Source organism: Odontesthes bonariensis, chromosome 8 (assembly GCF_027942865.1).
Source record: "Odontesthes bonariensis isolate fOdoBon6 chromosome 8, fOdoBon6.hap1, whole genome shotgun sequence".
In the NCBI taxonomy this organism is placed as follows: domain Eukaryota; kingdom Metazoa; phylum Chordata; class Actinopteri; order Atheriniformes; family Atherinopsidae; genus Odontesthes; species Odontesthes bonariensis.
In genome coordinates, this window is record NC_134513.1 from 19977386 (window position 1) to 19999616 (window position 22231).

At 40.9% G+C, this 22231-nt stretch overlaps 1 protein-coding gene across 2 annotated transcripts in view; it reads right to left on the reverse strand.

Annotated features, from left to right (window-relative positions):
• Window positions 1-5499: 5499 nt before the first annotated feature.
• tmtc1 (transmembrane O-mannosyltransferase targeting cadherins 1) overlaps window positions 5500-22231 on the reverse strand; it is a 101993-nt gene continuing 85261 nt past the window's right edge. Inside the window, exons 14-20 of one of the 2 annotated variants that reach the window (XM_075472044.1) lie at window positions 20808-20943; window positions 17351-17495; window positions 17074-17211; window positions 16084-16206; window positions 11396-11473; window positions 8518-8698; window positions 7766-7846 (exon numbers count right to left, since the gene is read on the reverse strand). In XM_075472044.1, coding sequence (XP_075328159.1) covers window positions 8540-8698; window positions 11396-11473; window positions 16084-16206; window positions 17074-17211; window positions 17351-17495; window positions 20808-20943 — 779 coding nt within the window. In that variant the 3' untranslated portion in view covers window positions 7766-7846; window positions 8518-8539. Of the gene's footprint in view, window positions 7847-8517; window positions 8699-11395; window positions 11474-16083; window positions 16207-17073; window positions 17212-17350; window positions 17496-20807; window positions 20944-22231 lie in introns of both variants that reach the window. The other variant, XM_075472045.1, reaches the window with a different exon arrangement.

Genomic DNA, 22231 nt, shown 5'->3' on the forward strand with positions numbered 1-22231 from the left:
CTGGAATTTAATTTGAGCATCCAGTTGAAGGTTAAGGTGACTGTCTTACTGTACAGCACAACGCCCGGGCCATTTGTGAACAATACCAAAGTGTATCCTGGAAACAAAGGATATCCTGCTTTTTAATATCATTGCTGATTTAACAATTTGTGACACCGTACACTGTTTTGCTCCTGTTGGGGAACATCAAATCCATTTGGTAAGTAAAGATAAAAATGTGGAAAGTCATCATTAGGCGTACTCTCAGTGGCTTTTGTCAGTGTATAATGCCTCCTCTCTTTGTGTTCTCGGGCAGCAGCTGTGCAACAGAGATGGAAAATGTCCAACTTCCTATCAAGGGAATTTCGAAGGAGTGGCCGGTAAAATCAGAGCCTCACTTTCGGCACGCACCATTAATTCACTTACGGGGAAAACACATTGCGTGCAATAACAATATAAAGGCTTCCTTATGACCATTTATCATATCTCAATTTTGAGAATATTTCTCATTAATTAAGACAAACACAGTCATAATAAATTCTTAAGATCTCATAAAAATTGGATATTTGTCACAGTTATTACCTTTAAGATTCTGTCCAAAGTAATGCCTGATCATTATATAAACATATATTGTATATAGTATATATATACATATTTATATGTATATATATACACTCGATTTTTTGTTTTTGTTTTGAAATCTGGAATTTAAAATGATAAAATCCTTTTGTATCACTTCATCAACATAAGCCCACCACACTGAAGGGACAAAATATCACACTTTTAAAGTGTACAAAAATGATTCATCTTTGATAGAAGAGAATAAGAACAACCCCGGGTTTCTTTTCAGCACTGTAGCCAGTCTGACTAAGAATCCTGGTTCTGTTGAGCCATGTATTCCTTTAACTCTCAGTAGTGATGACTTCATGAGCTTTTTCGCCAATAAAACTGTTTCAATCAGAGGGAAAACTCATGGAAACCTTCCCACTATTGTCACTGATGTATCATCAAGTAAAGGAGATTTAGAGGCGTTTGTGGAACCTGAACGACAATAGTTCATCTAAACCATTAATGTGCGCTTTAGACCCAATTTCAACCAGACTGTTAAACAAGTTTTTTCCCTTAATCAACACTTCCACATATGGGGAGATCAGTCTCTCTTTTTTGATAGGCTATGTACCACAGACTTTTAAGGTTGCTGTAATTAAATCTATGAATACAGGACTGTTAGCTAGTTTTAGACCTATATCCAATCAGCTTTTCATATCTAAAGCTCTTGGAAAAAAATTAGCTTGGTCCATCTGTATAGGACACTCCTTGTTTTGTCCCACTGCCATCGGGGAAAAGTCAAAATCCGGACAGACTCAAAACAGCTTTTTCCCCAGAGCTGTTGCCTCCATCAACCCTCCACTCCCACCCTCCCCAAAACAAACAAACAAACTGAATTCTGAATAAATGCAATAACAAGGACTTAGTGCAAATAGTGAAATAGTGCAATAATCACTACCTCAATGTGAAATGTGCAATATTAAAATACATATACTGCGTCAATGTTTACCTTCCACCATTTTTAGAATTGTATATATCTTTTCCTACTATATTTATAACTGTTATACTCAACACTTAATTCTTTTTATTCACTGTTGTTGTCCGTCTGTTTTTCTTGAGTGCCAACAAATTTTCGTTGTAGGACTATAACGACAAATAAAAATCCTTGAATCCTTGATCTCCTCTTGGCTTCTGAGAGCGGACCTGTGTCTGTGCTCGATCGATCACAACATTTTATTACAGAGGCTTGAGCATGTTATTGGGATAAAATGAACTGCATCAGGCTGGTTTAAGTTATATTTGTCTGATTGATTCCACTTTGTTAATGCCAACAACATTTTTTTTAAAGGTTTGTTCTTCCAGGCCGTAAGTACACTGGAAAAAATGCCCCTCCAAAAATAAGTTAAAAAAAACAGCAAATACAAGACGTTTTTGCTTGAAATAAGCAAAAAAAATCTGCCTTGGAACTAGTGAAAATCGGCTTGTCAAGATTTCTTGAAATAAGATGTGATATTTGGGACTTTTGAGATAAAAGTGATCTTGAAATTAGCTTAAAAACCTCTTCAAATGTAAAAAAAAGCTTGTTTCATATGATATGGACTCAAAACAATTTGTTTTCAAGACTTTTTTCATTCAACAAGATATTCCAGATGTATTGTCTTCAAACAAGTCCCTATATCTGGCTGAAATGGTACTTGTTAGGCAGTTGTGTCTTATGTTAAGTGTAATGAGATATTTTAACTAGAAATGAGACAAATATACTTGGTAAGACTTTGATTTTTTCCAGTGTAAAATGATTTATTTACAAAAACTGAAGAAAACTTGATAAGGATGTTCTGTGGCAAAAACTGGGTAGTCTTATCTCGGGGGGGATGGGTCAGGTCTCTGGGAGAGGACAGAGTGGTTAGTAAAATGGATGATATCCCTTCAGTGTTTTTTTTTCCAGAAGGTGAGTGCTGACCAATAGGTGGCTGAACAAAACTTTGGTTTAACTTCCCTTGAGAGGTTATGGTGGCGGTGCGAGGTGGCTCGATCCTTGGACAGGTGATGTCAGTCTCAAAAGATAATCCAGACGGAAAGACTGCGACTGTGGCGCTGCAGAGTGGCGTTTTCTAGGGCAGCAGAGAATGGCTTAACCATGAGCTCCAGGCGTCTTGTTTCCTCTTGGTGAACAAAAGCACTGGCGACAGATGAGAGGAGACTGGTGCTTTTTAAAAGCCACACCAGGATGAGCCAGAAGTAAGTGGAATCAGAAATCATGAACACCGCCAGCTGCCCCGTCCACTCGGAACTAGGAACCCACATGAAAGGGAAACAGAGTGAGACAAAACAACCAAAATATCTTTTCACTTTGTACATGGTTCCTTTTGGTAATATTATTATTAACAGCATGGCGTACATTTGCATTGCTATACTGATGATACTAAACCAATCAGTTTGTTAGACTACATGAATGTCTAAAAGACGTATAGACCTGGATGACTCTAGATTTTCTGCTTCTAAATTCAGACAAAATTGAAGTTGACGTCTTTGAACCTTTGTGCTCCAGGAAGACACCGACTAGCGATATAGTTTTAAGGTAAACACAAGAAACTTGTGCTAAAGAAAAAAAAAATGGACCAGACTCAGTGAATAATTCCCTATACTCCCTATAATATAGCTCAGTGAGCAGTGCTGACCAACATGTCATTGGGGTCATCAGGTGGGAACCTCCTTTCATCGGTGTTTCGTCTAGTTGGGCCCACGACACCTCCAGGAGGCTAGACAGTGACCACTGGCGTCCCAGAGTCACCCCCCTAATGCCAGCCAACACTGCTCCTCACACCACAACAACCATCTTTTTTTTTTTTTTCCACAGCCACAAGCTACCTCAGCCTCTCAGCAACTGCACACCAGTCACAGCGGGGTGGGGATGCAAACCCTGGTTCAGGTAGGGGGAGAAATAGAAGAGGTAAATGGTGGTTCCTTAAGGTAATATTATTATTAACAGCATGGCGTACATTTGCAATTGCTATACTGATGATACTAAACCAATCAGTTTGTTAGACTACATGAATGTCTAAAAGACGTATAGACCTGGATGACTCTAGATTTTCTGCTTCTAAATTCAGACAAAATTGAAGTTGTCGTCTTTGAACCTTTGTGCTCCAGGAAGACACCGACTGGCGATATAGTTACTCTAGATGGCATTTTCTTGGCTTCTGTTACAACGGCGAGGAGCCTCAAAGGTATTTTTGAAAATCATCGAGATGCAGAACAACTGGTCCATACATTTGTTACTTCAATTGTGGACTACTGTAATTCCTTGTTATTGGCTGTCCTAAAAATGTTATGAAAGACTTCCAGCTGATCCACACTGCTGCAGCCAGTTAGTTGCTTGTTCTTTATTAGAACTAACAACAGAGATAATATTTATCCAGTTTTAGCTTCTCCTCATCGGCTTCCTGTTAATTCAGAATAGAATTTAAAAAGCTTCTTCTCACATATAAAGCTCTTAATGACTAAGCTCCATTAGATCTTAAAGAAGTGGAAGATCTCAGAGGCAGAGCCCTCAGCTTTCAGGCCCCTCTTGTGTGGAACCAGCTGCCAGTACGGGTTCAGACAGACAAGAAGACATCCTCTCTGATGTTCGATTAGTCTTAAAACGTTCCCATTTGATACAGCTTATAATTAGGGATGGCTTGCGTCTGACTGTAAAAAAGAATAATGCTGCGCAGGTTAACGAATATAAAGAACAACACTGACCTCCCTCTTCATGACATCATGCTGAAAGAACGGAGTGCGATCAGCACGAGGCTTCTTCCGTTTGGGTCTGTGGATTCTCGGTTTTTGTTTGATTTGATTTGACTTTTTGAATTCGGTGGTCTTCGGATTCTTGTTTATTCTTTGCCCTTTTTAATTTCTTGATTTCTGCCTTGCAGACTTTGTAGTCCTTTGGTTTTGTTTCCGTATCAGTGCATTCATTTATTTCTTATATACTTTGTGAAACTCTGTTTACATTGACGTTCAGTTTTGGCTGCTTTCCCTGGTTTAGCTTCATGTGTTCATTCTGTTGGTATTTTTCTTCATGTTTTCTTGAGCATGTATTCCTTGTCTTTCTCAGTCCTGACCTTAGTTCACTTTCTAATTTATTCTCACTTACCCATATTCACCAGTATCTGTCATTAGTCCATTTTTTTCCTGATTTTTGTTACTAGAGTTTGAATTCTTTTTGTGTTTTCCTGCACTGGAAAAAATCTAAATCTTACCAAGTATATTTTTCTCATTGAGTATCTCATTACACTTAATATAAGACAACTGCCAAACAAGTATCATTTCAGCCAGATATAGGGACTTGTTTTAATACAATACATCTTGAATATCTTGTTAAGTGAAAAAAAGTCTTAAACATCTGGTTTTAAGTCATATTTCACATGAAACAAGCTTTTTTTTTTCATTTGAAGAGGTTTTTAAGCTAATTTCAAGATCACTTTTAACTTAAAAGTCCTAAATATCCCATCTTATTTCAAGAAATTTTGACAAGCCAATTTTTACTAGTTCCATTGGCAGATTTTTTTGCTTATTTCAAGCAAAAACGTCTTGTATTTGTTATTTTTTTTACTTATTTTTGGAGGGGCATTTTTTCCAGTGTGACTTATTTTGAAAGTCAGTTTCCCGTTAAACCTCTTTCTGTTCTTTCTTGTTGCACATGTTTACGATTAGTCAATTATGTCCTCTTAATACTTGATCTCCTGAGTTTTCATTGCCAGTTTTTTTTTTTTTTTTTAAGTCTCATTTTCTCTTTGTGACCTCTTGTTTCAGACTTTGGATTTTGTTTGGAGTTTTCTTTGAGTTTATCGGAGTTTTCTGCCAATGAGATGCAGAATAAGAAAAATTGCTGCACACCCATCCATTCTTTACCAGCGTCACCCTGTTCAGGATTGCAGAGGGAAAATGTTAAGACATGTAGTTCGAACAACTCCAAACACCATGTAATAAAAACATATACTTTATTTTCTTGGTGCAAGTCAGTCATTGCACGGGTCGCTTCATTTTCATTCAGTTGTCACTCCACAACACAGAATACTCATCACTGTCAACAAAAAAAATCACAAGGAACACCCAAACAGAAGTATTCTGAGGATGATACATATAAAGTCATACATAGGAGTACAAACAGGAGCTTATAGCTACAGAAGGCTCGTGAGCTTGGCCTCGGGACACTTATGGAGGTCAGGTGAACATAGTTGCGTTTGGCTCCAGAAGAAGCTGCGGTTATTAGTAATTTTACATTTCAGAACTACAAAAGAGAGCTTCACAACTGTAGCTTTTGTTGCATTTACTAAAAGATAGCGACTGATAGAACTACAATTAATCTTGTTTCCTCGTTTCTCCATTGTGACACAAAAGTAGAAGCCCAAAGGACCACCTACTAGCTTTCTGGAGCTGTTAACTAAGCATCACAGTCTTCTTCATCCAATGGAGCGCCGCAGGTCTCACCATTGGTTGTCTTCTCAGGTTAAAGTGGATCTTTGCTGTAGACCCGAGTCACAAATCTGATCATTTCTGCAATTGGGTTGTCCTGGAGTATATGGAGTTTTTACACGCTTCTGATATCTCTCACATCTTATTCCACAATATAAAAGTTTGCAGTTTGTCCTTGTCTGAATCAAAAATCGATGTAACAGAGACCAGTCATAGGCTCCAGATCATAAAGCCTCCGTTCATATCAGTCGTGGAATCAAACTCATGTCCGGACCAAATTTACCCTGGGAATAAAAAAAAAAATAAATCATGGAATAGATTTCATGCTGGCATTATTGCGACTACTGCAATTTTTTTTTTCAATTTAGCAGCAAGTCTCCCTGAACTAATCCATATGATAAGCCAAATGAAAAAGGAGCAAAAGCTGAGATGCTGCTGCTTTTATCCTGAACTCCAATGCTTTGGTTTCACTGCAGAAGCTGTGCACAGATTTCCTCAGCAGAAAAGCATTTGTGTTTGGCCTGGCCAGCACACAATGACACCTCAGAGTGTGGTTGTTACTGCTGCAAGATCTGCTGAAGGTGCACACGACCCATCTCACCTGATGGTGCTCCTCTGTATTCCATGTAGGAGGAGCAGCTGTCATGGAGTGGGAATGGAACACATGTCTCGGTTCTACAACGTGCTCTACAAACACACACACAGCATTCTTATCGTATATATTTGATGTTTTTTTCCACTACAATCAAACATCCATGAATATTTCGGGGGCAGTGTGGGGTTCATTGTCTTGCCCGAGGACACTTCAACACAAGGACATGCTGGAGATTGAACCGCTGAATTTGACACTGAACTCATTGACAGATTCAATTGTGACTGCAAGTTTAAATACATGGTTCAATATTAAAAAATGATTGCATGTGTTTTTTGTGCAAAAAAATAAATAAATCCATCTGTGGTTGGAAATACTCAGCAATCTTTACGATTAGCTTTTTAATCTTAAGGGTTTGAGATGAGACACAGTAAAAAGTGAGGCCTCTTAACTGATTCAATCAGAACTAACTGTACCTGCCCCATTTGTTTGCAGTTTACCTTCATAAGAATATCAACCCGGAGTAAATGGAATAATGCGGAGCTCAGAGCCCTCTGTCAGAAGTCAGCAGACTAATTCTATCGGTCATGAGTCCTTTCATGAGGCACCTCCGGTCTCGAACAGGACCTGTGGTTGAAAGCTCCATAAAGCTTGTAAGTGGTCGTCTGAACTGTTCCCAAAAAGTCAAGAAACAACTCTCACGCAACTTCTCTTCATGACAGTCAACATTTTTCACACACTTTCACTGCACTAATAGAAACGCATTAAGAGATCTTAAAGGCAGAGGAGACAGCTGGATCACAAACCATCATTAAATGCCATGAAGGACATGGCTTTGCATGAAAGTAAAGAAACCAGACACAGATGTGTGGAGCAAATGCGCATGATGAAGAAGAGCTGATGCACACAAGGAGCTTCCAGTTTACCACAGCAAAGCAATGTGAACTGTGGCTTCATCAGTCCCTTTGCCTCCAGCACACCCGCTCCACCCCTGAAAACCCTGCAGTCCGCATCGGTTCCCCCTCCTCTTCTGCTCTTACACAGGCAGGCTGGTATTTTGGTTCATGTGGGGCAGATGGCGCCCTGCTCTCCTGACCTGCGTGCAGTACGACGCAGCACGAGAGGGTCTCTGGCCACCTACGCCCCCCCTGTCACTCTCCTCTCCAGCCGGTCCAGCTTTGCCAGGTTTTCCTTCAACAGTTTGGAAGCAGGACTCAGAAGCAGGGCCTGTTGGTAGTACATCCTGGCAGCTGCATAGTCTCCCTGCGTGGACACACACACACACACACACACACACACACACACACACACACACACACACACACACACACACAAATACGCAAAAGATAAAACATCCAGTACCAACAAATGTAAACTAAAACTATAGACTGGTGTTACATCAGAAGACTTTAAGGATTATTGTCAACATGTTCCATATGATTAGAGGGGAAAATACGCAACTTGCTCATAATTTGACAAGGAAAGAAATCTCCGAATCTGACAGGAGCACAACCCGTAAGCAATGGAATCAGTCAGCATGACAGCTGGCAGCTCAAGAGCATCAAACTCTTTCTGTCAGAAATGGTGGCCCACTGCCAGGCTGTGGGACAGTAAACATGACCCAAAACTGAACTTTTAAAGCGCATATAAACATGTTGGTCTGACTGAAAAAGCAGAAAATCGAGTTTTTCCCAAACTCAATTAGACTCAGATGTGCCCAGATGCTCTGTAGACGCTCCAAAATTCCATCTTTCAGTTCCTGATAAGTAAGGTCTTCTCTTGATATTTACTCACTGGATGAAAAACATTCAGTTTCATTGGCTGAGGGAGGAGATCGTTATTAGACTCCTACAGGCCTTAAATAGTGCCAGTTCTGGCACACTTTTTTAACGGGGGTGGCACTTTTCTCATGCCTGGTGTTGCTTATTAGATACCTGGTGGCACTTGTAACTGTGTTTAACAAACACTTGGCGGCGCTAAATGGATGCCAGATGGATTTTTGAAGGGTGGGCAAAATTGGCGAGTTCCGTCCTTTAGGTTTTTCATACATTTGCCCTGATCAGCCAGAACCAGGAAGCAGCAACAGGGGAACTTGCCGGCAGTGGACCACCTGACCTGGTGAATTGCAAGGAAACACGAGCTGAAACGGACTTATCAGACATGCTCGTACTATTGAGGTGTCTCTCAGTTAAATTGTTGGAAACAGTGTCACACTTTATAAATAGTTCAGTTACAAAACCGATCAGTTCATGCGCCAAATTTGAGAAACAGATCGCAGAAAAATGAAGACTGCAGACCCATATGCACTGGAAAGTTTGATGGAACGCTGAAATATCTCCAGATAAACTGTATCCACTTTTACTGTAGTTTAAAGGGATAGTTCGCCTCTTTTGACATGAAGCTGTATGACATCCCATATTAGCAATATCATTTATGAACATTTTCTTACCCCCCTGCTGCGTCCTGTGAGCCGAGTTTCAGCCTCGTTTTGGTGTTGACGAAGGCAGTCCGGCTAGTTGGCTGGGGCCACAAAAATAAAGCGTTTTGCTTCTCAAAACAATATGCGTTCAAAAGAGTTATATGCTTGCATCACAAAATCGTTCATCCAGAAAAAGTCAGACCTCACAATCGCTTGGTGCTATTTCTCTCTCCCTTCGTATCACTACGGGCTGTGTAAACTGTGCAGACTGAAGAGCAGACCGAGCAGTCCCCTGCTTCCGAGCAGTAAACACCGTAACAGGTGCGGCTATCGCTAGGTGGCTAAACGCATTGATACGATACGAGGTAGAGAGAAATAGCGCCAAGCGATTGTGAGGTCTGACTTTTTCTGGATGAACGATTTTGTGATGCAAATGTATTACTCTTTTGAATGCATATTGTTTTGAGAAGCAAAACGCTTTATTTTTGTGGCCCCAGCCAAATAGCCGGACTACCTTCGTCAACGCCAAAAAGAGGCTGGAACTCGGCTCACAGGACGCAGCGGGGGGTAAGTCAATGTTCATAAATGATATTGCTAATATGGGATGTCATACAGCTTCGTGTCAAGAGAGGCGAACTATCCCTTTAACATCTATGGATTAAGACATTAAGGCATTAATGAGGGTGGTGCTCTGCAGATTCAAAGCAGAAATCCTCAGCTGTAGTGTTGATGGCTGATTTTGCTCATGATACAGTTTGAACCACATAAAGACATCATATGAACATGCTTTACATGCACAGCAATATTCCTATATCAACCCAGTTAAGACTTTGCACTGAATGAGACAGTCCCATGTAAATATAATTTCCTGGTCACATTAACCTCCATAGAGTCATATTCACAATGAGCAATAATGGAAGTATTCCATGTGGAATATCCTGATTTTGATCACATTATGCTAACAGGGATTCACCTTTATCTTATTATCACATTATTCTATCACGCGCCTAAGTTCTGCATTTAATGGCAACAGAGAACCTGGAATTCCCGACATGACTTGGAAGCATCAAAGAAATGGCCACGAGAATTTACATGGCTTAGTCAGTAACTTGAGTTAGGTTTGTCAACCCTCACTTTGGTATTTTACACCACTCCCTGCAAAGCTAGTTTATCAAGAAAATATAAAATCTTATTAGCGCATCTTACTTTCAGAAAACAGTGGATAAGGTACTTTTAAATACTTTTAATCTAATTTCTTTGGGAAGTTAAGTGAATAATATAATCGTTAATAAGAATTTGTTGTTGATAGCAGAGCAGTTTTCTTTTCATTTTCTGAAAAGAAACTGGTTTCTTTTTTATACAGATACTTTGATACAGATACTTTGATACAGGTAATTTGATACAGGTAATTTGATACAGGTACTTTGATACAGATACTTTGATACAGGTAATTTGATACAGGTAATTTGATACAGGTACTTTGATACAGGTACTTTGATACAGGTTCTTTGATACTGATACTTTGATACAGGTACTTTGATACAAGTAATTTGATACAGGTACTTTGATACAGATACTTTGATACAGGTACTTTGATACAGATACTTTGATACAGATACTTTGATACAGGTACTTTGATACAGATACTTTGATACAGGTACTTTGATACAAGTAATTTGATACAGGTGCTTTGATACAGGTACTTTGATACAGGTACTTTGATACAGGTACTTTGATACAGGTACTTTCATACTGGTACTTTGATACTGGTACTTTGATACAGGTACTTTGATACAGGTTCTTTGATACTGATACTTTGATACAGGTACTTTGATACAGGTACTTTGATACTGGTACTTTGATACTGATACTTTGATACAGGTACTTTGATACAAGTAATTTGATACAGGTACTTTGATACTGGTACTTTGATACAGGTACTTTGATACTGATACTTTGATACTGATACTTTGATACAGGTACTTTGATACTGATACTTTGATACTGATACTTTGATACAGGTACTTTGATACAGGTACTTTGATACAGGTACTTTGATACTGATACTTTGATACTGATACTTTGATACAGGTACTTTGATACTGATACTTTGATACTGATACTTTGATACTGATACTTTGATACAGGTACTTTGATACTGGTACTTTGATACAGGTACTTTGATACAGGTACTTTGATACTGATACTTTGATACTGATACTTTGATACAGGTACTTTGATACTGATACTTTGATACTGGTACTTTGACTTTGCTTGGTCATTAATAAGACTATGCTTAGTAACGTCTTACCTGGAATATGAAAGGAATACCTAAACTGGTGTAAATAAATACTAACACTGTTATGCTAAACACTATGATGCTGGCCTCTTACCTTGATGTGCTGAATCCCTCCCATGTTCATCCAGGCCTGGGATTGGTCAGGTTTGAGTTCAACAGCCAGCTTGTAGCTCTGGTGACAGAGATACGGATCAGAAAAGTGTTTCTCTGTGTCGCTGTGTGTGGGTGTGGTTACAAACCCCCCAAACTGACCTGTAAACCTTTTATCAAACAGCCCTTTAGACTGAAAACAAAACCGGTCTTCAGAAACCAGGAACAGGATGGTGTTATTAAGTGATTAAATAAACAATTTGCTTGATTAAAATCATCAATAATTCAACCCATGCTGTAAACACAATGTCTAAATTTCAGTATTGATATGTCAGAGTGGAGATCTGTTCTGGGGAAGGATGTCTGCTCAAAACTGCCCAGAAAAGGGACACCTTAAATCTTCTATCAACAATGCACACAATTAAAGACACTCTGGCACGTGATGCTGTTGTTAATAAGAAGAGTTCCATATGTGTTGGATACATTGTGCACCATGACGGTTCACAGTGACAAAGGTTTGTGGCACAGAGCACTCTTCTTTAAAGGCCAACTTTCGCTGGAAACCACTTTTGTGTCACTCATTTTAAAATGTGGTAGGTCACAACAAGTCATCTGAGTATGCGCCGCGCCAAAGTGTAATTCGATCTACTTGGGCTGCACTGGTCATTGTAGGGTCAACCCACTTAGAGACACAGACAAATGAGCGCGTGAGAGAAGGCGAAACTTTGATTCGTCACTCGGTCGTAAGCCTCGCCCATAGCCTTGTATGGAATGGCCACAGCTAATCTCTGCCCACTGGCTCATACCCGCCCACAATGGCCAACAAGAACTTGAGAAAGCCAGCTGAGAGATTTCTAGCTACCAGAGGCTAACAACTTAGCGAAGAAGAAACCATGGCAGAACAAGCACGCTCGTGTTTTATTTGTGGAGGTAAAACATCTTCGATGTACCACTTGCCCAAGGATGAAGACCTGAAGAAGAAATGGCTGGGATTTATCTTTGGGTCACAACCAGCCTCATACCCCAAGTCATTAGTTGTGTGTGCCAAACATTTCCAGGACAGCGACTTCGCCAATCTGGGTGCTTACAACAGTGGTTTTGCGTCGAAGCTGTTGATAAAGTCTGGATCATCACCGTCTGTAAGATCAACCACCACTTCACAAGCGGTAAGTGAAATGTGATCTTTACAATCTAAATGTTCTTGATACAAATTTAAAGATGTAACATGCATTGTGGGCTAGTCGTGTCTTTGATTTCACCAGCTGCTAGCAGTTGACTCGGAGGCGAGCTAAGCAAAGTCTTAGACAACAATATGAACAATTTGTTTTGCAACTTCAAGTCAAGAGCACGCATACTAGACAATGGCTCTGAGACAACCCAGCGTTTGCCCTAGCACCACTCTATTAAACTAAAGGCCCGTTCAAACAAGAATTGACGACGAGACATTGTTGTCAGCTGTTTTCATACCGTAGACATTGCAAGGACTGTCTTTGCTTAGCTCTCGCTGACATCACCCTTTCGGACTATAGGGAGAATTCGCCTCTCATTATAAGGAAGGGTATAGGATATAGGATAGGATGTCATACGAGGATCTGTTTGGTCAGTTTTGCCGTTTACTCAAAACGTTGCGATCAATGCCTCGGTTTTCTGCTGATGGACGGACGATAATCCAGAAAGTTAACTTTCCACCATTTATCATTTCCTAAGACTAATTTATTCAACGGTTATTGTTCGTCTCGCCGTGAAACTTGTTTGAACTGCCACCATAGACATGAGTTTAGCTCACTTCGGTGTAATTCTGTTCATGTTGCTTTAGGTGTGTAATATCTTTGTCAACGTTAATTGAAAATTTCATGCACGATAATGATGGAGAGTTTAGGGAGAGATCAATTAATTACCATTGGGATAAGGTCATTGACAAACGAGGAGACATTTGTTGTTGTTGTTGTTGCTCGTCGTCTTTTTCGTCCTCGTCCGATTCAGGGTCGTAAATGTAGGGTTGTATCACCGAAGACATGATTTTATCCGCCAACTTTCACAAATTCACAGCAATGATTGCCAATCGTTGCAGTGCAGCAAGAATCTCCGGGCACAGTTCAAACATAGCGCGCTGCGGGCTGGCAGTGGCACAGCTCAGCTGAAGGTCTAGGGGGTGTGCCCCGTGACGTTTTTTTTTTTTTTTTTAGAAACCAATCAGAGGTGCCTTATTGTCACGTCGCGGATATTCATGAGGAAAACCGGAAAAGCCAGTCGTTTGCCACACAGGCCAATTCTAGCTCACACAAAACAGCTTGAAACAAGGAGACAAGGACGATATTTTTGACAGAAACGATGCACAATGCATTCAATCATAGTGGTGACCACAGTATAATATGTATATTTGTAAATGAAATAACAATGGAAGTGGATCTTTAACAAGCTGATATTGTTATTATTGCTCATACAGATACATTTTTAAGTGCTCTGCTAATTATTCAAAAAGTTTTGGTGTAAGTTCATTAGGGAGGACCTTTTCCAGCATGATATTCTTCCTCTAGGAATTTCCCAATAGTTTCCCTCTTCTTTTATTCTTTAGAAACCTTTCCCTTCCTCTCTTTGTCACTGCAAGTTTCATCCTTAAGCAGTTTCATCCTCAGTTAGTGCCGGGACTTAGTTCTTCAATGTAGTCTTGAATTAGTGTGTTTTCCACCAGTATTATCAGTATTCTCACCAGTATAAAATCACCAACAACTCGGCTGCTTGTTCATTGATTACTCTCTTTGAGCACCCGATTAAAAACAGCATGCTTATATTCACAGTCCTCCGTGTTCTACAGCAGCTTCAATAGGAATGAAGGTTCACCAGAACTGGTTCTGTCTTCTATTGTCCTCAACTGTTCGGCCTTCAGCCAGTTCTTTTGTGATTTGTGTGCAGGTCTCTCAAACCCAGCAGCATTTTAAAAAGCATTTAACACTGTTCATTTTCAGTGTTTTGGTTTAAGCTGCGGTGACCTGAGTTGAGCTCCCTGGCTCTTCCTGTCTCGTTTCCTCTCCTGAGTTTCCAAATGAGTCTCTCTTGGGTCTCCTCCCAAGTGTTTTTTCTCAGGAAGTCAATCAAAACTTCCTGTGCAGGAGAAGTGCTTTCCAAGAAACGTGCACAGATTAAATCTGACCCACGAGTCAAGGTCAAGGTATTCAGAGAGCGCCAGCAGATCCAGGTGGATGGTAACTTCCCCAGTGCAGGTTAGCAGGCTGAGACAGTCCTGCCAACACTGGCCACATTTACATACAGTATATAGCCATATTGTGACTACTAACTACATCTTAAATAAGAGTGTTCACATAGTATTCCATTATATTCCATATCCATAGAGTACAGACTGATTAATTACCATTAAATAATGACACCATTATGATATTTGGGCCAATCCAAAGCCTTTATCATATCGTATCATATCAATACCTCAAAACCCAGAGCATTACTCTGGTTTCTCCCACATCTTAAAAGTATGCCTTCTTTTCTTCCTGCACCCTTCCTATTCCTAGCTTGATCTAGGTCTTTTGGTGATCAACTCCAACTTTGCATTAAAAGTTCATCTTGAGAACTGCCAGGCTGATCAATTGGCAACGATGTTCTCCTTACTGAGTGCCGCCATCATGAGCAATAAGCAACTTGCAATGTACGTTAGGTACCCTCTTGAGGGGAAAGAGAACCCTGATGGTTCACCTCAGTGTATTTCCAATCAGAAATGAGAGGAAATGAGAAACTGGCCAGAATATACCCTAACATCAATCCTGAATGTCCAAGATGTAGCCTAAATCCACATCTTTGGGACAATACCTTCAGAAAAACATTTTACTAACTTACAGATGAATGCTGTAGCTTTTTTAACCCTGATGGCGCGGAGATCAATTCTCATGCAGTGGAAGTCGGTAAGCCCTCCCTCATTCAAACACTGGGTTAAAGAGGTGCTCTCTATGATTCCACTAGAGAAACTGAAATTAGCCATAACAGAGATTTATTCAAACCTGGACTCCCTTTATAGAGTTTATTGAGAACATATCTTTCACCTGACATCGCTCTAGCGTGCCAGCCTTTGCATATATAGAATGACCAGCTGGATCTATGTAACAGATAGGATTTCCCCATCATGTCTTCTGTACAGGAATGTCCTTTATGAGAGCCTACATATGCTAGGTGTTTATTTATTTATCTATTTTCTCCTTTTGGGTGGATCGGATGCATATGTACTTGCGAGTATGCACTTATATATGGGTACATGTGTATATGTCTGTATACTTTTGTATGTATAAGCATGGATATATTTATGTGTGCTTGTGTGCACATGTATGGTTATATGTGCGTGAGTATGAGTGCATCAATGTAACTAGGAATGTGCAGGTGTAAGAACACCTTTTTTTTTGGGATTGAAAGTACGCATATTGTATATGTGAGTTTACTTTTTTAAGAAGATATCTGCATTTGTTTGTTTGTTTTGCTGTTGTTTGTTTTGTTGGTGTTTTTTGGCCTGAGGGAGTGGGTGAGTGGGATTGGTGTGTTGTTTTGTGTTCTGTAAATTGAAAAAGGTCTATAAATAAAGTGCTTAAAAAAAAAAAGAAAGAAATGAGAGGGTTCATGTGGCAGGTTCATGGGTCGGTAAAGTCTGTATTATCAAGTAGAGGAGGAGAAGTGACAAACATAGAAGAGCAGTACCTCAAAGGCTAAGTCCAGCTGGTTCATCTCTCTCAGCTGGTTTCCTTTGGAGAAATATAGCTCTGCTTTCACTGTCACATCACTGGGATTCTGCTGCAGGGCCCTGTCAAGAGCCTCCAAAGCCTGCCACAGAAACGCAGTTAATACATACACAATCTGCAGATCGACACACACACAGCGTGTACAAGTGGACTTTCTGGTCTGAATGACAAAGTCACTGCTGCTTTAAAGCTCACTTAAAAGCTGGCTCTACAATAAGCACCTTAACTAGCTGCTGCAATTAATCAAAAAGGCTTCTAAAGGAAAGAGGGATGCAGGGAGGAGAAGATGAAGTTTTTTAATTTTAGAAATCGTGCTGATTTACTTTGATTTGTGAGGGAAACGCTTACATCTGTACATCAACAGCTGTCTCAGGAAACGCTGAAGAGGACAATTGCAGAGAGCCGCCAACGTCTTTGTAAAAAACTTGAAACACCAGTGTCTTGTATTGTTTTGCACCACGTTTTCTACTCTGTCATTCTAAAATCATTATTGGGAGCTCACGGTTAACAGTTTCTGACTGCTTTTCCTCACCTTCTTGTGGCAGTGAGTACCTCTTCTATTTGTGCTATGAAATCAGTCATAGCCACCGATTTTGCACATTCCATTGTGATGTGCACGATGGCATGTGATCACACTTTATTGTGGATTTGTAGTGTAAACACTGTAAAGACGGTTTTAATTGCAGGAAAAGGGATGTGTTTGTGGTGGAGGAAGAACGGAGCAGGAGGATGAGTGGCTGCTGTTCTCCAGAAAATGGCTGTTGATCTGATGTAAAGCAATTTGTTTCCACGGTAACTCGAGGAGCGGAAGCCGTCTAACAATGAGAGTTTATCCGCGCAGCGTTTGCCTCTGAGCAATGCAGACACACAATCACAATCACACACACACATACACACACACACACACACACACACACACACACACACACACACACACACACACACACACCTCTGTGTAGTTGCCACGCTTGCTGTAGATGGCAGAAAGGAGGCGGTAACATTCGATACAGCTACCCTCTCTGGATATGATGTCCTGGGTCATCTTCTCTGCTTCTTTGGAGTGACCAGCCATGGCCAAAACCTGAGCCTGGAAGAGAAAGACTGTTTTGTGAAACTATACAACAGCTTTGTTAGGGTTCATCAGTGTGTTAAGTACACGGACGTCGTTTAGTGAACATGGACACACCCAGATGTCCTGGATTCACTAAGTGCTTGTTTCAGCTCACCAAAGCCAGCCAGATCTCGGTGCTGTCTGGCTGCAGGGAGGTGGCCTCTCTGTACACCTGAAGGGCCTCCTGGTAGCGGCCTGTGTTGTAGTACAGCGCTCCAAGGGGAGTAAGGATATCCACCTTCCTGGTCACCTGCAGTGCCCTGCAGGCAGAGGTCACAGGTCATGATACATCTGCACCTCAACCATCAGTCTGCTTTCAGACTTTAACCAAATGAAAAAGGTACTTCTCAATCTGAATTACCCCCAAAGAAAGCGAAAGGTTGGAGGGAAACTGTGAAAGTGTCATGTCCATGGGGTTTTTCCCCATGTTTTGAGTCTTAGGCTGTGTTCGAAACCGCATACTTCTCCTACTACTCATACTGACTTCTTTTCTCGGATGCATACTAGATTCACCGAAATGTTGGGTATACATCATGAGGTTACTACTCATACTCAAACTACCCAAGATGCAACTTAACTTGACGTCGCCGATCGTCATTTCCTGTCAAAACGGCAGTTTAAAGCTAGCTACAACGAGGGTAGGTTCACTTCCTGTTTTCAAAACAAAAGCACCAATTGTATCATAATGGCTTTCCCTATGACAAAAGGCAACGGGTATTTTATTTTGTGAAAATAACCGGAAGTGCGTTACTCACTGCGGCTAGCTTTAGTAGCGCTGAATTCGTCGGACCAAAATTGTAAATAGCCGGTATTTTGTCAGATTTTCAACACGTTGGGGATCTAAACGACTACTTTCTCGCCTGAAAATGTTTCAAATGTGGCTAAAGTTTACAGAGTTTAGAGCTTAAGCGAAATCAGCTTCAGGCCGGCTGATTTCAGCTCGGGCAGGAGCGAAATGCATTGTGGGTAAACGCTCTGCATACTGTCTGATCGATGAGTATGCCATATGTAGTCTGTAGTATGCGGTTTCGAACACAGGCTAGATCTTGTCTTCCGTCTCAGCCGCGATTTATGTTAACCTTGTTTTTGAAAGTCTGCATCCGTGTCCTTCTACGCATCGCACCCACCCCTAGCTGACAGAACAAGACCTGAACTAAGAAAACTAAGGCATGAAATAAACTAAAACACAAGACTCAAAACATGAGGGAAAACCCCATGGACATGACAGAAAGTAGGTACTTAATGTACCTCTTCCAACCTGAGCCCCCTGTACATATGCATGTGCCATCTGTTACTCAATGCAATCAGTCATTTTGCAAAGGTTGTACCATTTGCCACATTCAGTGAAGAGGCCGCCTTGTAATACTTGGATATATTGTATGCTGTGCTTCAATTCTGTGACATCAAATTTAGCAGCTGAGAATTCTCAGAACAGAACACCATCAGTGTCCTGTACTCATTATGAGGCTGTCATTTTATGTAGACAGACAAAAATAAAGAGAGAAGTTTTTTTTTTTTTTTTTTTAGAGAAGTTTGCTTGGATCCCACCCTGGTCTGGAGATAAGGACAAGGAGAAGGTATTGCAACATTCACTTAACGGCGCCATATTATCAAAAATTGCCCGTGGCACCTTGAGCCAACCAAGCCTCCCCCTGAACGATTTTGTGTTGATCCGGTGTGTGTGTGTGTACATCACGTGGGGCTAAAGTAGTGTGTATGGGTTTGTGTGTGGGCGTGCTTCCAGCTGCTTGGAAAAAGTTTATTCGGGACAACCCTACTCTTCCAAGAACAGATCATTGTTCTGCTCTGGAAGCAGTCCAGTGGACTTGCCGTCCTCTGAGCTGCCCCGGTGAGTTTATGGGAAAATGCAAGACAGGCGTTCCAGCAGGACCTCTATGATAAGTGCTGGTAAAAGTGATCACATGCCTATAAACCTGCTACTCATTTCAACACAGTTCATGTCAATAACTTCTCTGTGCATTCAATTGACTGTTGACAGCTGAACTTGTTATGCTTGCTATAGTACATACTGACAATGTTACAATTTAACACCACATCCAACACTCGCTGAAGTGTTGAAAAAATGCTTTATTTATCCCAAAGGGAAATAATATAGTTATAGATAAGCCAATAAAAGTCTCTCCAGGACTTTCATGTGGGATGCTGGGGCAACTGATCTGTAGTCACTAAAGGCAGCTGGATTAGATTTTTTTTTTAGGTACCGGAACAAGGAAGGCTCCCTTCCACAGCAGCTTTTTCAGGTAACTGGTGATCCAGGGCTTGTTCCTAGGGAAGCATACCTCATTTTTCTTGTGGGGATGACAGTCTCCAAGTTAATATATTCAAACACATCTAACACACACTTCGTCATTGCATGACATCTCCACGTGGCTCAAAGAGAGCATTCCAGAATGTGGCCTTAAAGCATCCCTGCAGATTAGCTTCAGCTACCTGAGACTGTTTTCTCAACGTCTGTATGGTCACAGGTTGCAGCTGAATAATGGGTGTATAGTTGGGAGGTCAGGAGAGACAAATTGTGGTCTGAATTTCCATAAAGGTATATGCATCTTTTAACATTTACAGGGAATAAATCCTTTTTTTTTTTTACTTTCTCTGGATCAGTTGAAGGGTTGGAAGGTAGCAAAGAGGGAGACTTGGTTGAAATCTCCATGAAATAACCATGAATGCATTTGGATGTTGCGTTTGTAGCCTAGCAACAGTTGAGCTTGTGACATCACAGACGGCACTCGCGCCAGGTAACATATACACCCGCTACTGGAATAACTGGTGAACTCTCTTGGTAGATCATTTGGAAGTAAACTCACACCTAACAGTTCATTGTCTCAGGTACAGATCCTCTTATTCTGTTCCTGATGTCTCTGTCGGCTCGTGTGTTTTAAAAAGCTGGAATACGAGGTGTTGGAGTATATGCTCTTCCAGCCATGTCTCAGTGAAACACATTATATTCTCAATATTCTACTTTTTCATACTTTTTGTATGTGCTGCAAGCTCATCCATTTTATTTGGTAGAGATCTGAAATTCCCCATCGGTTTTGAGGGAAGACCTGGCTTTCTTTATCTTGCTCCTGTCCGACATCAACAGCGTTTCTGCTTCAAATCGTCAGGATTTGAGGTCTTTAATCAAATATCAGCCGGCATTTGGAAAGCTCAATCAGCTGCTCTCGTTTGCAAACAACTCTCGCATTGATATGGTAACTCATCATAACAGATGTTGAAAGGTGTCCGAAATATTAAAAGAATCTACTTAAGCAGCATAGCTGCCAAACCAACGCAGGAAAATTGCCTCAGAGTTTTGTGGATTAGTCAGTTGAGTATAAACCTCAAAAATACAAAATACACAGAACATGTTAGGAGCGACTTGTTGACACTTTGGTGTGGCGCATTCTAGGATCAATCCATCCATCAGTAAATGGGATTCTTTCCATCACACACTGTGGACAGCTGTTTGTTTAGTCTTGCTTCTCCCCCCTACAGCTGCACACACAGCAGCAGCCTTGGCCAATCATTCCGCGTCAGACCAACCCAGAGCAAAGTCAAGCCGCTTTTCTTACCTTTTGAACCAAGACTCTGCTTCTTGGTTCTCATTGGATGATCGCAGGAGACGGCCCAGGTTCACCATAGCAACGTAATGTGCTGGTTTAAGTCGCACTGCTTGTTGGTAATGGGCAGCAGCCAGCTCCCCTTCTCCTGGACGAGGGAGGAGGGAGGAGAGGAGAGAACAAATTAAGCGATTGTTAAATGATTTCAGAAAAAAGGAAACAATTACTGTCAAGATGCATGAAGAAAAGAGTGGGTGAAGAGAGCGAACACAAGGAAAAGGAATAAGACCAAGAGAAGGAATGCTTATTTGATGCGATTGGTTTTCCCACATTTAAAAGGCAGACTGAGGTGCAGTTTGCAAACTGAACATTGTAATGTGGCTTCTTGTCTCCAGCTCCTGCCTAGCAAGACAGGAAGAGCAGTACTTGCATGTTTACATGACACTAGAAAAAAATAATTATTGTGTTAGTCCAACCAAGACTGGACTTTTAAAATGCATGTAAACATGTTGGTCTGACTGGAATTGTATTGAATCAAGCTTCGATCAAACTGGATTACCACAGCTCATTAATGAAGTTGGGGAATTAATCCTTCCTGCATGCATACACCCAACTAAGCTCATGGTTCTAGGTGCTTTGTAAATGCTTCAAAGTCCCATCAATTTACATTTTTTTGTGTCGAGTTGAGTGAGGGAGTTTGAAGTACATGCTAACGACACACTCTCTGCTCAGAGGTTGCAGCTCAAAAAGAATCGAGGACAGCTAAATACAAGCATACAAGAAAAATAAAGACGGAAGCCAGTGTCTTTCCAGAGAAATACACCAATACACACCTCCAGTAGTCAAATTTTTCCTTTAGAGAAGATTAATTGTAGGAAGCCAATGGATTAATAAAAATCAACCATTCACAGAAATTCTATACAGTATAGATGAACATATTAGGATAACGTGGGATTTAGTGTCTTAACCAAAGCCAAACTTTCAATTGGAGGGCAATTATTCCATCGCCTGAGCCATTACCGCCTGTTGGTATGTGCGGGACTCCAGTGCTGCTGTAGTAGCTGCTGTTTGTTACAATTGGCAGTTATGAATCTGAGCGAGTGGCCATGACTTGTGGAGTCCCCCAGGGGTCAATTCTTGGACCTCTTCTGTTTAACTTGTATATGCTCCCTTTGGGTCAGATATTGCGGAACTTTAACATCAATTATCACGGTTATGCAGACGATCCACAACTTTATGTGTCTCTGTCACCAGACGACTGCAGCCCACCAGACGTACTGTGTCAGTGTCTGGAGGAAGTAAACACCTGGATGAGAGAGAATTTTCTACAATTAAATTAAGCCAAAACTGAGATCATTCTGTTTGGTAGCAAAGAGAAGAGGGTCAGCGTTGGTACATATCTTGAGACTCGGGACCTTACAATCACTGACCAAGTT